The 18674-nt window shown below is 47.3% G+C and overlaps 2 protein-coding genes across 3 annotated transcripts in view; one reads left to right on the forward strand and one right to left on the reverse strand.

The window, feature by feature from the left end:
• LOC108153014 (DNA N6-methyl adenine demethylase) overlaps positions 1 to 18674 on the reverse strand; it is a 32592-nt gene that overhangs the window by 4431 nt on the left and 9487 nt on the right. For both annotated transcript variants that reach the window (XM_017282760.2, XM_017282759.2), the window contains exons 2-5: positions 5837 to 6420; positions 5653 to 5760; positions 2968 to 3046; positions 396 to 1390 (exon numbers count right to left, since the gene is read on the reverse strand). In XM_017282760.2, coding sequence (XP_017138249.1) covers positions 396 to 1390; positions 2968 to 3046; positions 5653 to 5760; positions 5837 to 5981 — 1327 coding nt within the window. In that variant the 5' untranslated portion in view covers positions 5982 to 6420. The remainder of the gene's footprint in view (positions 1 to 395; positions 1391 to 2967; positions 3047 to 5652; positions 5761 to 5836; positions 6421 to 18674) is intronic.
• Positions 14843 to 17002, forward strand: LOC108153015 (ras-related protein Rac2). The gene has a single exon (XM_017282761.2). The coding sequence runs from the start codon at positions 15319 to 15321 to the stop codon at positions 15895 to 15897; it is 579 nt and encodes a 192-aa protein (XP_017138250.1). The 5' UTR covers positions 14843 to 15318; the 3' UTR covers positions 15898 to 17002.

Consider the following 18674-nt stretch of genomic DNA (forward strand, 5'->3'; position numbering starts at 1 on the left):
ATTTCGACACTAAATTGTGCGCTTAACAGCACTGAAAGGTACGTTAACCAGCTTACTTTGGTTCCGTTTTAAGAACGGAAAAATGTTGCGTTTTGCCAAAACGGGAGCACTAATTTTTTTCGTTTTCGATAGAAAATCGGAAAGTTTTTGCGAAAATGAAAGCCGGAGCCTGTCTAAGTAAATTTCTTAGTAGTTTTTAAAAGCAATCGACTTCCAAAGATTTTCGTGCTCTAGAAAAACAGTACGTTTCGTGATACTGCTGCTGACTCTAAAGATATAATCTTACAGAACTGCTGGATGAACCCACAAACTGTCATTAGAGTCGACCACACACACCCATTAAAATATTCCTTGTGGCATCGCCACCCTCCAATATCATCCAAGTCAATACTCACTGTACACTTTGAAAGGTCCCCAGTGCTGATGCAAACTTAATTGCTCCTGTGCTTGTTGTTGCTGCTGTTGCTGCTGCTGCTGCTGTTGCTGCTGCTGTTGCTGTTGCTGCTGTTGTTGTTGCTGCTGCTGTTGATGTTGCATCAATTGGCTGTGCAACTGAAGCGGCGTTGCCGCCTGATGAGGCTGCGGCTGCTGTGGGGACAATGCCAGCGTCAATGGCTGCAGCAGACATCCCAATTGTTGTTGCTGCTGCTGCTGCTGCTGTTGATGATTCTGCTGATGGGCAAAGGCTGCGGCCCCATTCCCAACACCGACTCCAACGCCGACGTTGACTCCACCCGGGTACTGCTCGGCGAGCGCCGTTTGATTAGCAATTATTGCTGACTTTGCATTTTGCGGCGATGTCGTCGCCTGGACAGCCACGCTGCTCTTCAGCTGAAATCCAAACTGCTGGGGCTGCTGCTGCTGGTGCTGGTGCGGATGTGTATGCGAATGCTGATGGGGATGCTGGTGGGGATGCGAATGCTGTTGCTCCTGTTTGTATTGGGACCAGTGCAGGGCACCGGGAGCCGCCGTTGTGGCTGCCGTGGTGGCCACTGCCGCCGCGGTGGCGGCATTTGAGAGCAGACTCTGCTGATGCAGCAGCAGCTGCTGTTGCGGCAACAAATTGGCCATGGCCGCCATGGCAACGGCAGCCACCTGCTGCTGATGATGGTGCTGCTGTTGCTGCTGCTGCTGCACTTGCTGCGCCTGCTGCTGCTGTTGCTGGTGCTGGTGGTGGACGGCTGCCGCCGCAGCAGCGGCCACCGCGGCTGCACTATGATGGTGCTGCCCATGCTGCTGCTGCTGCTGTTGCACGGCCACGGCCAGGCCGTTTCCATTGGTCATCAGGCGCTTCCGCTTCTTTGCACGCACTCCATTGGAGCCTCCGCCGCCTCCGCCGCCACCGCCCCGCAGCAGGGTTGAGGAGCAGTAGCTGTCGTAGAAGTAGTCCCTGTGGGAGGCACAAGCAGACGGAAGGATATCATTACACAGGAGGTAATACGCTCGGCAAACATTTGCTCGCTAATTGAAGTGTCGGGGACTGTCTGGAGAAGCCCCCGAAAAGTATGCAACAAAGAAATCAACTGGATACCCTTTCCCATTAACTGAAAATGAACAACCTGCCAACTGTTGCCCCACCGCAGTGCAGTGTCTGTAAGTCAGTCTGTCCGTCTGTCAATCCCTGGCCATCAGTCCGTCTGTCAGTCAATATTTGTTTAGGCCCCGCATTTCCCGCATTTCTGGCTGCTCTGCCGTTTGTATTGTCATTTGGCAATTTTGTTCGCCCTCCCGCCGGGCTATGTTGCCAGTGATTGATGCAATGACCCGAGACACCCTTCTCCCCCGCCTTCAGTGAGGCCAGCCATTTGTGGTCAAATGAGTACCGGAGTGGGCCATTCAGGACTCTGGGTGCTGCGAGTGGGGGTGTGGCTCAACAATTGCGGCTTTTTCGGTTGGTTTGTGTGTGGTCAAGAGAGTCAGTGGAGAGGGTGGACCTGGGGAGCGGCGAGAATGACTGAAAGCAGCCGTTTAATGACGAACAGAAGAGCACCTGGACTGAGCGAACGCACTGGAATGGGGCTGGAGCGTGACATGTTTGCGTTTTAATTACAATCAAGTCGATGTCAGATGGATTTCCTCTCCTGCCCCACGGCGATGTCCTTTTAAAGCCGTAACGCATTTCACTTCGGCGTCATTAAGCTTAAATTAAATATTTCCACACGAGTGGAAAAGGCTGGCAAGGCGGCGCGGCCGGGACTCAAGACCCAAATAAATTGTGGATGTCGCTCAGTCATCATTAAGGCCGCGCCAGGACAAACAAGTGCACATGTCAGAGCCAGTACCAGCTCCAGCACCAGCCACAGCTCCTGGCGGGACAGGCAGGACAACCAGGACAACCAGGACATTATGGCATACATTGCAACTGTCACTCACAGCGCAGAACTCGCAGAAAGAACTCGGAGTGTGTTGACGCAGCACTCGAACTCTCTCCCCACACGGACACGCGGACGAGCGGACGGGCGGACGAGCGGACACGCGGACACGTACACAGGAATACTCGAGTGACCCACACTGCAGACGGGAAATGGAGACGAAAACTTGGCCCGTAACGGTTACGGGGAACGGGAAGACTCGGCCAGCAGTTGACAGCCAAATATTTTATGCCAGACGGGCGATGAAACAAAGGACGCCCTCATGGCCATCGCCTGATGAATTGTTCCTTATTTGTTTATTTATTTGGGCGGAACTTTGGGTCTGGCCCATACATAGACAGACCAACCCCATGGTGGCCCATGGTAACCCCAGAACAGTCCAAGCGAAACCGAGCGAAAGTCAAGCCGTTAAATGATATGTAAATAAACTCTAAATGAATGCCACATGCCACATGGCGGCGTTAAATTGACCAAAATAAACTTTTAGATTAAATTGAAATGAGCTGCAATGGAGATGTATCCCAGAAGGCATTCCGAATAATCGTAATCGTAATTTTCCCGCGGGGGAGGGCTGGGGGGAGGGGCTAGCACTCACCAATCGTTTCCCGTCTTGCTCACATTCTGTCGCTTCCTTCCGATCTGGTGTGCCTTCGGTTCGGCCACCATGTTCACATCTGCAAGGGAAGAGAGAGAGAAAAGATTAGATGGATTCGGATTCCCCATTCCTAATTGCAAAAGGCAATCTGCTGGGGGCCCAAAAAAAAAGTATAAACAGAATGAATACACACAAATTTCGGGGTCCTTTGAAGTCATTGTCTTCTAAACAACATCATCCACAAAGACCGGCAGGACAATAGGAGGAATGGAATCCTTTCTCTATCTGGGCGGGGCCTTTATCATTTCAGATCCTTTCATTATGCAAATGAATGGACGAGCTGTGAGTGATTAAAAAATTGCTATGCTCTGTCTGCATGCATATCCACATTGGCCAGCTGCATTCCCAAACCACTACTAATTCAATCTGACATCACTTCACCCCCCCCAATCATTAATCTTAATAAAACTGCACCACAGGCAAAACTGTATACATTGTCAGTTCTTGTTTATGCATAAAAAAAACAATGAGGCCGGAGGTGGTGGCTTTCAGGAAGTCGCAGAACAAATGCCCTCTACCTTCAGCTATGGAATGGCAGTTGCATCGGAGATACAAAGCTATATTTCAAGTAAATTTACAACAAATGCTTGATTAAGTTGTGTATTTATGAAATCTGGCCGAAATATTCTCTTTTCCACTCTAAAAACTGCTGTTCTTTTCGGTTAAAGGGTATACAAATATCTGGGAGCAAGGGATTCATTCATTTCATTTTTCAATGAAAAGGGTGCGACAGAGGCTGGTTTTTTGTAGAGGAATCTATGGGGGGAGGGGGCTGTGCAAGGGGGAACAAATGGTGGGAAGACACTCGTACAGCCCACGCTCGTTCATCATAATTCATGACAAAGTTTGAAGTGCGACGGCTGCGCCGCTGGGGGGCTTAGGGCCAGAAGCTACGCGGCCAAAACACAAGCCGCAGTCAAAGGGAGGGGAGAGCGAGGGAGTGAAAGGAAGAATCAGAGCAGGGAAATGGGAGTGAGACGTTGCTATAACTACAAATTGGTGAGTGAAGGAGGGGAAGGCTGTTGGTGTGGGTGGGAGGCGTGATAGCTTTTCCACTTTCTTTTTTTTTCAGGGCCTTGTCTTTGCCATCTTCTGCTTTGTTTCAGTATTTTCCATTCCCATTCCTTGCCTTCCTCTCTGTTTTTGTTTCCTGCTTGCCGCCCTGCTGTCTGACTGCTCGGCAGGCAGGCTATAATTAAGATTAAGGATAAAAGCGTAAGAAGGATTTCCACTAAGGCTCCTTCTCCTGCTCCTCCTCCTCCTCCTCCTCCTCCTGCTTCTGGCCACGGTCCAGTCCTGCTTCAATCGGTTTAGCTGCGGCCTGGCCGCATTCCACCCGACTCCAGAGTCAATGGCGCGTAGCAATGAAATATTACAGTCGGCAGCGGCGGCTCCACTTCACTCTGCGACTCGAGAGCTGTTGGTTCTCGTTCCTAATCAGAGGAATTAGCATTCCACATTTAGCGTTCTGCATTTGCATAAGCAGAGCGAAAGCTTTTTATGAGTGCTGTTAAGTTCTTTCTTTCCATTTGCCTGCCAGCGGGGCGTATGAATATGAAGCATCCGCACCAGCACCGCTGCCAGCCTTACATCTCCATCTCCAGCTCCCATTCCCTTCTCCCCCTCCATCATTCTGGCCATCATCTCCATCAGCTGACACAGCGCGCTAAGTGCATTAAGTTGTTCTTCACACGAGCAAAATGGAGGATTCACAGCCAGAACGCACTGCCAAAGAATGGCGAAAGCGAATCGGTGGCACGTCAACGTTGCAGCTGCAGCTGCAACTGGCAACTGGCAACTGGCAACTGGAATTATTTCATTAAACGCTCAAACGAAATTACCAAGCAGCCAGCCAGCCAGCCAGCCAGCCAGTCAGACAGTCATCGGTAGTGGCTGCCAGGTAGTCAGGCTGTCAGACAATCAGACTGTCAGACAGACAGACAGACAGACAGGCAGCACAACATTGAAATTTCATTAAAAGTATCGCGCCAAGATTTATGTCGGCCGCACTTTAAGTTTCTGCGGCCTGCAGCCACTTCCGCTCTGGCCGGGAAAAATACTCAGACAGCCGCTTGTGGTAGGGTGCCTAAGATATGGCCACTACACATGCCAGGGTCGCCGTTGCCTTTGCCTTTTCCGTTGCCAGCTCGGCTCGGCTCCTTCATTACCATTGCCTCCTACTATGTATGTAAGCCAAAGCCATACTCATACTCATCCTCAGATTCTGACTACGACTCTCCCACTTTGTAGCTTTTTTCGCGCGTTGGTTCGATTTTAGTGCTGCGCTTCCGGTGCCGGCGGCCATTAACCTGACGACCCGCGCTATCCTTGTGCCACAATGGACATGCAACTGCAGCGGCCCGGCCCTTGTCCGGGGGCGAGGGTTAAGGTCTGGAATGTCTATGCAAAGCAGCTGCCTTCGACGTGGAGGATTTTTAAAGTACAGAGCGTTTCGTTTCTTTAAGAAGGAAGCATTCAGGTTTAGTGGAATATTGAATCAGGATATTCTCTTTGATATTTCATCAAATATTCATTGATAGATGTGATAAATATCCCACAAAACATCCACAGCCACTGTTCGATCCTTCCTTTAGGTTTTCTAGGCCTACGGCCAGCAGTACTCACCTAGGGTCTGGCTGAGGACCGTCTTGCCATCCTCGCCGTGGCAGGCATTGCGGGCATCAAAGGGGTTGGTGAACTGCACAAAGGCATAGCCCTTATGCATGGATATGCCTGCGACAAAAAGACAAAAAGAATAACGTTACGTATGCATATAATCGTAGAGGAAGGACTTTCTGTTCCGACTTACCCGCCAGTCGGCCATAGATCTGGAACATGCGTTCCACATCCGTTTTGGAGCATTGGAAGGTATTCAAATTGCCCACAAAGATGCGCGAGTTTACCGCCTGCGGATCCTGGGAATTCGTCTGGTTGGACAGCTTTGACAGCTTCATGGTTGAGGGTGGCAATGTCACCGAGATGGAACCAGGACCAGGACCAGGACCTCCCAGAGACACGGGCACGTTCACGGGCACCGGCGCAGCCGCGGCGCACGTGTGTCCAAAGTACAAGAAAGCAATCCTGGCGACTCCTTTCTGTTCCCCTTTCTGTTGTTTCTCTGACTTTTATGTTACTTTTGCTGCAGCTGTTGCTAGTGATGTTCTTGCTCCTGTTTCTGCTGAATGTTTGTGCTACTTTTTGCAGTATTTTCCGCGTTTGCCGACTGTTGTTGTGGCTTAGACGGCGCTTTGCTGACGGCTTTGTTTGCACCGCTGCAGCTTATTTCATTTTCAGTAGGATTGAGTCCTACCCCACGGGTCTGCTGATTCCTCACTTTTCCAGCGATTCCAAATCTGTGACTGGCCGCAGATTGTCCGGCTTTTGCTGGGAAATCTGTAAAATAAGACCAGAGCAAGTGCGTCCACAATAAATAAAAATCGCATCCACTTTTTTGTCCTTTTGTCTGTCTGTGATCCCGTTCCCATTCTCATTCCCATTCCCATTGCCCATTTCCCATGCCCGTCCATGTTCCTGTCTGTCGCTGTCGCTGTCGTCGTTGTTTGTCGTTCGGCTTAAATATCAAATGGATATCACCGTAGCGTAGCGTATCGGTCGTATCGGTTTCTGTCCGCGTATTTGCGTTTCATTTATAAGGACATACACACACACGAGTACTGCGTATATGGCAGGGATTCTGTGTTGTTTTTGGGGATTTGCATCTTATCGCGTGGCAATTAAAATGCAAAAATGCCTTTTTAATTGAAAGGAACTTTTTCTGCCTTCGTTTCATTTTTTTGTATTTAACCTTTTTAGGGCGCCGTGTAACTAATTTAAGATATATTTTAGGGAGTACTGACTGCCTTCAGCAGATCGCTGATCAGTGGAATAGAAATTGGAATAAAAGACACGAGAACTGTGCAAAGTCAATCGCATCTATTTAAAGCTCTTTCCAAAATGGAGAGAAACGATTTCCTGGAATTTAAGGGGATTCCCCTGTAAGCACTTTCCCTGGGTCTTCTCTCGTTCTCGTTCATGCTTCCCCGTTTCCTTTGGAGACCCTCTCATATTTATGTCCATTTGCTTTTACTTGGAACATGTTTTGTGCTTGTTATTAAATTAAATAACTTTCAAATGGCTTACACATACGAGGAGCAGTACGAGGACGAGGACTCGCTTCAGCAACACCATTACCCCTCGCAGGATTCACAGTTTGCCAACACCTCGTTGGAGCAAGAGAGAGAGAGAGAGATATGTAAGGATATGAGAGAGAGGGGAAGGACGTAACTCTGTCGGCGTCCATGTAAAAGTGAAAAATTAAGCGTTTTTATTGCGCTTTCGATGGCGCAACACTGCACTGCCTTCTGCCTTCTGCCGCCTGTCTCCTGGCCTCGTGCCACATTGTGGCAACATGTGTGTTCAATGTGTGCGTGTGCGTGTGATGTGTGGAGGTCCTTTGCATAGCTCTCACACTCCTCGTCTCTTTCACTCCACACGAGGAAGGGCATTAATATGTACAAAAGACGTGCATGAAATAAAAATAAAACATGCAGCAATAAAAATAAAATACTCGTGTACTAGCAAATTGTTAATGTGATTTTTATGCAATCGCTCGACGCTATCCAGACCGGTCTCTCCATCCCCTCCGCTCCCCACCCTGTATTTATTGCAGATTTATGGCCACGCGGCAGTTGGTGTTAATTGGGAAAGCTTTTTGGTAAGCCCCGACTTGAGTCTAATGCGGACAGAAATCATCTGATTAAAGAGTGTTAAAGGAGAGCCAAAATGGCAGATGACACTGTGCCACGGGATTCGAATATATCGATAATCCATGAAATACGTCTTAAAGCAGAATGATATTGAAACAAATTGAAACCTGACTAAAATGCATTGAATAAATATTGTTTTCGAAACTTTAAACCATCCCCGCAGATGTATGTAAATATCAGTAAGCCCAGAAAATAGGTGCAATTCCTTGAGAATGGTGTATCATTGATCGGTATCAAGGGTTTTGGCCATCATTTTTATTAAAAGCGTTTTTCGCATTGTTTGGCATAAATCAAACAGGATGCACAGATAGACAGAGACTGACAAAGAGAGGGAGAGGAATGGGGAGATAGAGAGAGTCAGACAGAAAGAAGGATATAGGAGAGGGTAGGAGGAGAGGGATAAAGGGTAGCTGGGATATTCATGGCTCTGGCTGCATTGTGCGCCAGTTATGAGTGAAAGGCTCTTTATTTATTATAATGGCATTCCTGCCTGCCATTCTCGCCTCATCCACATCCACATCCACATCCACAGCCGCGTCTTCCGGCCTGGCTGCCCGAATCATCCATTCATTCATTCACCCGTTCAGGCATTCACCCATTCACTCACTCACTCATTCAGTCAGTCACTCATTCAAAAGCTTTCTATTTTTGTGTCGCATTGTCCTTGCAAATGAAGGAACATCCCTGCGAGGCGGCATGTAGCCGCCGGCTCAATTCCGAGCTTCACTCATAACGGCTTACGTTTGTTTCCCCCTCCCCACCACCGCATTGTTGTGGCTGTGGGCGGGGGGAGGAGGTATGTACAGACAACAATCGGAGCAAGAACCGTATTGAATAACCGTTTGAATATGCAACACTTTTCGTGGCCTACTTTTCGGCGCCGTAGGCGTTTTAATGAACGCAACTTTAATTAAGAAAAACACCAAGAGGCAAGAAGGAAGAATCACGATGACGATGACAAGGCCCTGACACATTAAAGCTGCTGCAGCTCCTCCATCAGCAGGTGGCTTAGTCGCTCTATGGCTCCTGCTCCTGTGGCTGTGGGCGGATGTGGGCGGATGTGTGCTCCTTCAGTTAAGAGAGTGCCTCAAAGTGGTTAAGTTAACTCAGATGCTTAATTATAATTAACTGCACTGCCGAGCGGCAACCCCCAGCCCAAGCCCAAGCCCAAGTTCAACCGCTAGGAACGGTGCAGCGAATTGCCGCAGTTCTTTTCCTTGAGCCTTCTCTCTCTTCCCCTCTCCGCCTTGCCTCTGCTCTGCTGGCGTTGTTTTAGGCCCAGGACAAAGCCTGCCAGTGGCTGCACTTTTATTTTCCAGACGCCTGAGCGCAAAAGTAAATTAAGACGCTTTCGTGGCAAGTAAGTTAGTAAAAGTCCCGGCCAAGGCAGTGGAGTCCCCAGACCCACAGCCGAACCGGCTTTACATGTGAGCTGAACTTTGTAATTGAGTGCGGAAAACACACACTAAAATGCTCTGGGGAGAGTCGAAGAAGCCCGACGAACGAATACTCTTTGGAGTTAAAGGTAAAAAGAGGGTCTCACGGCTATATTTTCCACTCTTTCGACCGAGAAACTTTTGGTTTTTTGTGAGCTACATCCCCTTTCTTCCTGCAGCCCAAAAGAATGATTGATTTTCATAGAAGTGGCATCTTCTTTGCAGGACAAGCCGCTCCAAGCATTCAGTGGACTCTCGTACCCATCGAGTGCTTAATTACTTCAGATGCATCCTGTCCGGGGATCGAGCCGCCTAATGCCCTGCATTGTCTACGGCTTAAAGTCAACGACTTGTGTGGACTATATTTCTGGCTTCTTTTTTTTCTGCACTCGTGTTAAAGCGTTCTGATGGGAAACTCGACGTGCTATAAATAATGCAGCAAGCCATTAAGCTGCCGCTGCCGCTGCCTCTGCCGCTGCTGCTGGAGCTGTTGAAGAGCCAACGAGGTGGTGATGCTCTGGCCAGGATTATCGGAGGCAGGCGATCAAATGTCAAAGGACACATTTCGTCACCACGCCTGTTGCTATTTACAGCCTGCAAGTGTGGGCAAGGGGTGGCACAGGCACATATCATCTTGTGTGTGTTTCTTTTTCCCATCCATACATATGTACATATGTTTATGTGACAGAGAACTTTTCATTTCAAATTGCTCGGGGGAGTGATGACGATGACGGCAGCCCTAATAGCGCTACACAAAAAATGAATAGACATCTCCGTGGCCCATTCAAAAAGCCGAAAAGTCAACAAAAGGAGCCACCAGTGGGGTAGGATGGTCGGTCGGCTACGGCTGCGGCTACGGCTACGAGTCGTGCCAGATAGAGCGACAAATAACCCCAATTGAATGGAGAGCACGGGAATGGGGATGAAGGCGGTGGAATGATGATGATGGCATGTGTGTATTGACAAGGCAGCAAACAACTTTATTCATAAGCAGTCAAACAGGACGAAGCCCGGACGGACCCGTCCAGACCATAGCAGCAGACGTGACCCTCCCGACCTGGCCAGGCCAGGCCGGCCCGGGCCGCACACAGACAGAATCCACTCGAATCCGGGGAATGCATATGCGACCAGAGATGACTTCACGTCTGCCTGCGATAACTCAGTGGAGTTTATGGAACAGAGAACGCTGGGCCAGACCAGGATGCTGCTCCTACCTCCCATCCCCATCCTTAGCAAACTTTTAAATTCCTCAAAAGAGCTCAACATTGTCGATAAGCGGTGAACGTGCCCGCTGCGATGCTCTGCACCCTCTTTCTGTTAGAGTATTCTCGGCTCCGTTCTAAGTTCATGTTTGGACGTGTGCAACAGGCTGAAGAAAGAGGCATACTCGTATGCCTAGGCCTTTTACCAATTATTTGAAAATATCTGTGGTACGCACAGTTCCTTTAATTCTAGGAGTGTTGCACGGATAGGACATGCCTTTTGCGCTCCTATTAGATCTTCATCCACATATTTCACAAATAATAATCCGGAAAATACCAGGATATGAGGGACGACATACCATTTTGGAGTTGCTAATTTATTGTAATTCACAAAGCATTTTACAAAAAAAAAACCAAGGGAACACAGAAAGGGACTCAGATATACGTATCGTATGTGTACGATATGCAATGTAAATGCAAGCGTGCGAGTATTAAGTGCCAACTATTTGCATAAATAACAAGAAATTAATAACAAACACACGGCACCATGGCAGCAGCCGCACAAAAGTTAATAATTGCTGCATGTCAACAGCAGGAGAGGGTTCGCAGGGGGCCGGGGGCCGGGGCGTGCGCCTGTCATGTGGGGCACATATAAATGAAAAATATCCCAAACGGAGGCGGCGGTGGGGGGGGGGTTAACAGGAGCAGCCTCGACTGAAATACCATTTTATCACTTGACAGTAAATGCGTTTTATTGCGCTGCTCATTAAATAAATTAAATTTGCAAACGAACGGCAACGGCAATGGAAAATGGAAACGGAAAAATGGAAAAAAAAATAAAGTATTTAAACAATTACCCCCAAAGAAAATCCACGCGCTTTAACACGGCGGACATGCGACGGATGGACTGCCATCTCCGCGGGAGTCCGAAATGCCAGTGCAAATTTCACTTTTCGATCGCCGCGAATGGAATTCATCTATATATATATATTATTAAGTTTAATTGCTGCCAGAAACTCCAATGCCACATGCGACAGAGCGAAAATATACATTTAATTTATTTATAATTACTCAAAAGCAATCTTAAAAGGTTGCACATCCCAAATTGCGCGAAAATTTCAATTGAATTTTAATTAATAAACGGCTTAAAAACGTGATGCTGAGCTACGAGTAACGAAAGTTTAAGACGTCCTTAGCTCTTTGCAGCCCATTGACAGAGTGGATCGCGAGATCGAACGTTTAATTTTGTATAAAGCCTGAAAATATGCTGTCAAATATACTAGGTTCCGATATTGGGATCTTTTATATAACTTTATTTTTGAGATTTTTGATAATACGAGAATTAACGATAAATACAGGGGAGCAAAGAAAGAAAACAATTTTAAACAGGCTAGAAAGTGCGGTTAGGTCTGGAGGGAACCGCAAAGTCAATCTGGATCCATGTATCAGTCATCCATACACTCACGATAATTGTTCGCTGACCCTCTTGCGGCTATAGAAGTGAACGATAAAAAGGGTCTCAAGAAAACTGATTTTCCCTGAAAAACCCACCAAGTGATTTGCAATCATAATTATAAGAGTAATATCCGATTTGGGAGCTCTAAATACAGCCACAGCCTAGGGCATCTGTTTACAGGACTGTTAAAGTGTTAAATTTATTGCTGGTCGTCGGCATTGTTATTGTGGGTCCTGTCCGCCGCTGCAGTCATGTGGCATATATTTGTTTTATTCCGCTTTTTTCGGGTCGGGTCGGGTTGGGTTTGGTTGGGTCGGGTCGGGTCGGGACAGTGGTTCTACGGTTCAGACTGCGGTTCTTTAGCGTGCATTCATTCATTATCGCCCCGTCTGTATCCGTATCTGCATCTGTGTGTGGGTAAATGTGTGTTTGTGTTTCTGTGTGCGGTCCGTCTGGTGTGGCAATAAAAATGGCTTGAATATTTTCCAGTTTGTTATGCATTTCTCTGCCACTTGGAGTGCAACAACAATTATGAATAACTCTCTGCACATAATGGTCCGGAGCTGGCCCGGAATGTGGGGGCGTGGCATGTGTGTGTGTGTGTGCGGGATCGATTACGGGCGAACGAACGGAGAGTGGGGTGCGGAATATGCACATATACATATATCACTTCACCAATTACGTGGCAGGGAAAACAGATGGGGTAGAGGACCTATGGGAAGGCAAACGATGACGTTTGCGACAGTAATCAAATAATTGTTGCTCCGACTGGCATATACATATACATATATTCGAGTATATTTACATATCATTCCTTTACCATATCTCTCTTTTCGCTTTAATTATTTGCACAGTTTTCCATTTTCCATTTTGCAATGGATCCGTCGGTTCCGAGCGGGTTGGAATGGGGGGTATGCTGTAAAAGGATTCGCGGATAAACGTCTGAATATGCCAGCGATTACCGCGAAAGGCTCATTGTTGTTATTAAATCTATGTCATTTACTCTTAATTTTTTGAATGATATGCGTTTGTTATCCGCTTATCGTATTTTCACAGCCTGGCGGTAATTTTATAACCAACAAAGACCACAATTTCATTTTTCAGCGACGAGCCAAGCCTTCAGGTCTCAGCACAGACCTGCTTGGTTATTGGCTTCAACTGCTTGAACCAAGCTTCAACCAAAACCTTCAGGTTTCAGCAGCGAACTGCTTGATCATTTGCCTGTGAGGAACTGCTTGAACCAAAGCTTCAGGTTTATTAGACGGACTTTTGCCAGGAGCATTTCATTGAAAAGGGAACCAAACCTTCAGGTTTCAGCAGCAAACTGCTTGATCATTTGCCTGTGAAGCGAAACTGAACCTGAGCTTTAAATTCTTAGATGTAAGCAGAATTTAACTGAAAAAAAGGTTAGTCTTTTTTTTAACTTTATTCCACAATTAAGTATCGAATTATTTTCCATCATCAGTAGTTTTTTTGAAACACCTGACTCCACTTAACCATCGAATCCTATATCGGGATTCAATAACTGAATGGAATCGAATCCACACGCACGCATTCCACCGAAACAGAAACATTTATTCCACTTGAATGGATTCCATTGGTGATTTAATTGTTGCGGATTTTTAACAATAAATTCCATTAAAAACATTTTGAAATAATTTTGATTATTGAAATTCACACTCACATTCATTCAAATGAATATTTATAGTCATATTCATATTCTCAATCACATGGGGACCGCTGCCAAAGCATTGGCGCCCATTTAATTATCCAATTACAGTGGCATCAGCGCAAGAAATTAACTTAAACGGAAAAACATTTCCCAGGCAGAACTTTAAAACACTTCGATGCAAAAATGCACGGAAATTCATTGCATGTGCTGGAAAATTGTGGAAGTGGGAGGCTGGGAGTTGTGGGCAGAACGGAAACAACACATACAAACATCGGTTTTTGGTTGGATTTTTCGGCTATCGCATGTGGCTGAATGCGGATTCGGTTTCGGTTTCGGTTTGGACCTCGGTTGTGTTTTGGGATTCGGTTTGGTTTGCTGTCGATATTTTGTGCATTTTTAAGCCCTTCAAAAGGTGGGTATTATGTTATTGTAAAGGCTTTTTGCAACGCATGGATGGTATCGTTATAAACGTAAATGCATCACTTCTCGGTCTCTGTCTAGTTTTTCGCTTCTTCCAATTAGGAATTCATCTGCAAGAGTATTTGAAGCTTCGGTCTTCGAAACGCCGTCTTTCAGCCAACACACGCATTTTTGCGGTCCATTAAAACAGTCAACGGCAGAGGCAGCGCAGCGCAGCAGCAGAATCCATTGGTCGCTGTGTATTGTATTGTAACTAATTTTGTGGAAATTGTCGCACGAAAGAAATGGCAACGACAACATCAACAGCATCAACGGCATCATCAGCGGCGACAGCGATAGCATAACGGGCAGGGAAATTCATGGAAAAGCCGCAGACAAATATAGAAAACTCTACAAAAAAGACCAAAGCAGGGTCAACTGAAGAGAGAGCGCTGCCTCAGCCTCAGCCCCAGCCAGCCACAGTCTCGCCCTCTCTGCGACTCTCTTGCTCACACAGCGACGATTAACGTCACCACATGTGTGGATGGTGGATGGATGACTCACTCGGCGCGGCGCACTGTGACTAATTTTTCGAGAGGCGACTGTGGCTTTGGCTCTCTCTGGCACTGGCTCGGGCTCTGGGGAGCGTGCGCAACACACTCAGCGGCAGGTAGCTGGCGCACTCGAGCAAGCGGGATGGCCTATGTTCGAGTGGCCGCATACAGACATGGTAGAATCAAAGCGGGTATGGGGAACTCAGCAAGGCCGCTCGCTATGCATTCAGTAGCGAGAGAGAGGCTGGCAAACAACTAGGGACCCCGAAGAGCGGAGCCCAACCTATGCACCATGGCCCCACAAACGTTTGGAGAGTGCCAACGCGTTGGATTCTGTCAGAAAATTTCATTGCTTCTCCGCTCACTGAAGGCGTCGTTTGGGTGTGTTTTCTGTAGCTGCTGGCCATCGATCGCATGCACTTCTGGAGGCAGTCTCCTCTCCCCTCTGTGCGGGCACTCAATTAATTCATTAACAAATCTTTGCAAAAGAAAAAAGAGAAACAAGAACAGTGTCGTCGCATATTCATTGATTGCTGGAATAACTGTTGATCTGTTATTGCAATACACGAAACTGTAAGTGTTTGTGCTTGTGTGTGTGTGTGTGTATTAGTGCGTGAGCAAAAATTATTGTATAATCGCCAAAAAAATAAAATAAAAACGCCAACGCCAAAGCGAGAGCGAGAGCGAAAAACTTGTTGAACCGCAGAGCACCCCGAACACCCCCGCCGCACCAACGAACCACCGAACCACTGAACCACCACCCACCAGCAATCTATATACATAGATTCCACAGCAGCGACTACGTCATGCAGGCCATCAAGTGCGTTGTTGTTGGCGACGGAGCCGTGGGCAAGACCTGCCTCCTGATCAGCTACACGACCAATGCCTTCCCCGGAGAATACATTCCGACGGTGTTCGATAATTACTCGGCCAACGTGATGGTGGATGCCAAGCCCATCAATCTAGGACTGTGGGATACGGCCGGGCAGGAGGACTACGATCGGTTGCGTCCGCTCTCCTACCCGCAGACGGACGTCTTCCTCATCTGCTTCTCGCTGGTCAATCCCGCCTCCTTCGAGAACGTGCGGGCCAAGTGGTACCCCGAGGTGCGTCACCACTGCCCCAGTGTGCCGATCATTCTGGTGGGCACCAAGCTGGATCTGCGCGATGACAAGGCCACCATCGAGAAGCTCAAGGACAAGAAGCTGACGCCCATCACCTATCCGCAGGGTCTGGCCATGGCCAAGGAGATCGGAGCCGTCAAGTATCTGGAGTGCTCGGCTCTGACCCAGAAGGGCCTGAAGACGGTCTTCGACGAGGCCATCCGCTCTGTGCTTTGTCCGGTGGTGCGCAGGCCCCCCCGTCGCTTGTGCAAGCTGCTGTAGGGCGGCAACAGCAACAGCAACGGCGACGGCGACGGCGACGGCGACGGCTACAGCGACGGCGACGGCTACAGCGACGACGACAAAGAGAGAGAACAAACTGCAGAAAACTCTTTTTTTGCACACAAAAAAAAAAGAAAACAAAAAATATTGCATGTGGTTTACAGTTAAAGCTAATGTACGTGTGAGAGACCGTGTCAGAGTGAATTTATGAGAGAGAGTGCATGTGTGGTGAGTGGATGAGTGAGCGAATGAGTCAAGGTGTATCAATACAAGGTGAGGCGTTCCCAAAGAGTGCTCTTACAGCAGGAGACCTATCTCGTTTCCGTTCAACTCGAAAAAGAAATCGAAAGAGAGAGTGGCAAAGAAAATCGTCAATGCGATCAGCAGGAATCATGCCTCACCTTATAAAGAAAACCAACAGTAATTTTTTTTATTGTCAGCTTTATGTGTGATGTGTGGGGGTGGGGGTGGGGGAGAGCAGCTACGCAGCAGCAGCAATAATCATTGGAAGTGCATCCAACAGGGCGAGGCGGGGGGCCAGAGAAGCACCCTGCCTGTGTGGATTGTGGCTGATATGTGAGTGTGTGTGTGTGTGTGAGACAATGGGTGTCTCAGGCAGCAGGAAATGTATGACAAATCAAATAAAATTAATTGTAAATAAATCTAGATACACGCAAACACACACACACACTGGCATTGCAGGAGATAAGAGCTGGGAGCCCCGCCCAACGCCTATCATCGAACTGAAGAGTCGCCCAATGCGGGTCGAGAGGGTACGGGGGATATTTGGGGGAACTTCCAGTTTTAGTTTTGTTTTAGTTTTTTTTGCATTTGATTTATATAACGTATGAATAATGTCTGAATTATGTATGATTAATGCCACACTAAAGCCCCCATTTAGCACTACTTTGATGTTAATTGATCCACTGATATATTTATAACTCTTTTTTTTTTTTTGTTTTTTAATGAGAGTGCGTGCGCAGACACTTTGCCAAATTGTTTTTACCGACCCGAACCCTAATTTATATACATACATATATTAACCATAATTTACTACTAAAGTGTAATGTTAATAAAACAATACCATTGTAAAAAGCAAAATAAACTGAATTCGAGTGAATCATGGGCCTTCCAGCGCTGCACTTCCAATGCAATGCGGTAATGAATGCAATGCAGAAATCATAGCAGGAGGCTATAAACGAGTGCATCTGTATTGGTTATATCTGTACAATTTGTACATAAACATCAGCTTTTTGGCAGCGATTTAGTCTGGAATACATTTTGGTAAAATAACAGCATACTTTCGGGTGGCAGCCACAAATCGTACACGCATCAGAACTCTAATCTTATCGTCACAAATTCTGATAATTATTTCCGATTGCCGGACGACCGGATGTCCAGAATCCCCTCGGTCGCCGTTGACTAAGCAATTTGCCAGGGCCTAATCATAAACAATATTTCCCATCATTCACGGCTTTTTTCTGTTGCCAAATTCTATCTATATTTCGATTGTCATAATGAGCGAAAGCGACAACGACGACAACCGCCAGCTGTTGATTGATTGCCCATAGGACAGCAGGAGTGGAGGTGTGGAGGCGTGGAGGTAGGTGTTGTATAGAGGCGGGACGAATGTGGTGCTGTTGTCGGCTGGGGCTGGTAGAGGGTGTCGAAAATGTCAATGGGCTATGGCTCGTTAGCGGTTGGGTCTATCCTAGAGATGGTCGCGTGCCTCAAATGTACAATCCAGTAGGTTAACACAAAATACCTACTGCCTTGCCTTCAAGGAATAATTTTCCCATGGAGGGAGTCCCTTCTGCCTAGAACATCATTGGATGGGATAGGACTGTGACCAGCAGAAAGATCATTCGGAAATAGGAATGCGATTCATAGAATGGGAATTCGATTCTTGAAATGGTAATCTTAACAGCTAGTGAAATTCGATCCAACTTTATCTTTTTATCACCAAAGATTGCGAAACTTTAACCAAAACAGGCATGGGGAAGCACTTTTTGGAGATAACATACGTATTCGCAAACATTTATAATTTAATTATACAAAATATTGGGAATCCTACAGCGAGAGCCACAAAAAAAAAGCACACATATGACTGTGCGGCATAAATTTTCAGGAAAAACGAACCAAAGCTTCAGGTTTCTGCGGATCACCTGGTGGTAAAGGGAAAATTGGCCATCCCTTCAGGTTTTAGCGGCGAACTGCTTGCAGGATGAAGCGAACCAAACCTTCAGGTTTCAGCAGCGAACTGCTTGATCATTTGCTTGTGACTAGAGCTTCAGGTTTTAGCGGAGAACTGCTTGCAGGAAAATGGACCAGAGCTTCAGGTTTTAGCGGAGAACTGCTTGCAGGATGAAATGAACCACAGATTCAGGTTTCAGCGTCGCCTCGTGCATTTTCGTGCTTATGTACATATGCGTATTGCTTGCACGGACCCGCACGAAGCACAGCACGTGGCCATCTCTAGTCTGCATCTCTCTTCTCAGTGTGAATTTGGCAAATAATTACGTAAGGCAACCTGCTGTTCCGCCTCCTAATAAAGGGGACTCCCCTCTCTCCCACTTTCACACAAAGCTTCTCAAAGCAATTCAATGCCAGGCACTGCCTCTGATGGATGTTCTGCTGGCACCACCGCTGCCCCGGTGCCCCGGTGCCCCGCTGCCACGCCACCCATCATTTTTGTCTGTGACGCGACGAATCGCATAATTGACCCACATTTTGAACAAACATCTCTGCCAGAAGAGAGATATAATCGTACGCGTACT

The sequence above is a fragment of the Drosophila miranda genome, chromosome XR, assembly GCF_003369915.1.
Source record: "Drosophila miranda strain MSH22 chromosome XR, D.miranda_PacBio2.1, whole genome shotgun sequence".
NCBI lineage: Eukaryota > Metazoa > Arthropoda > Insecta > Diptera > Drosophilidae > Drosophila > Drosophila miranda.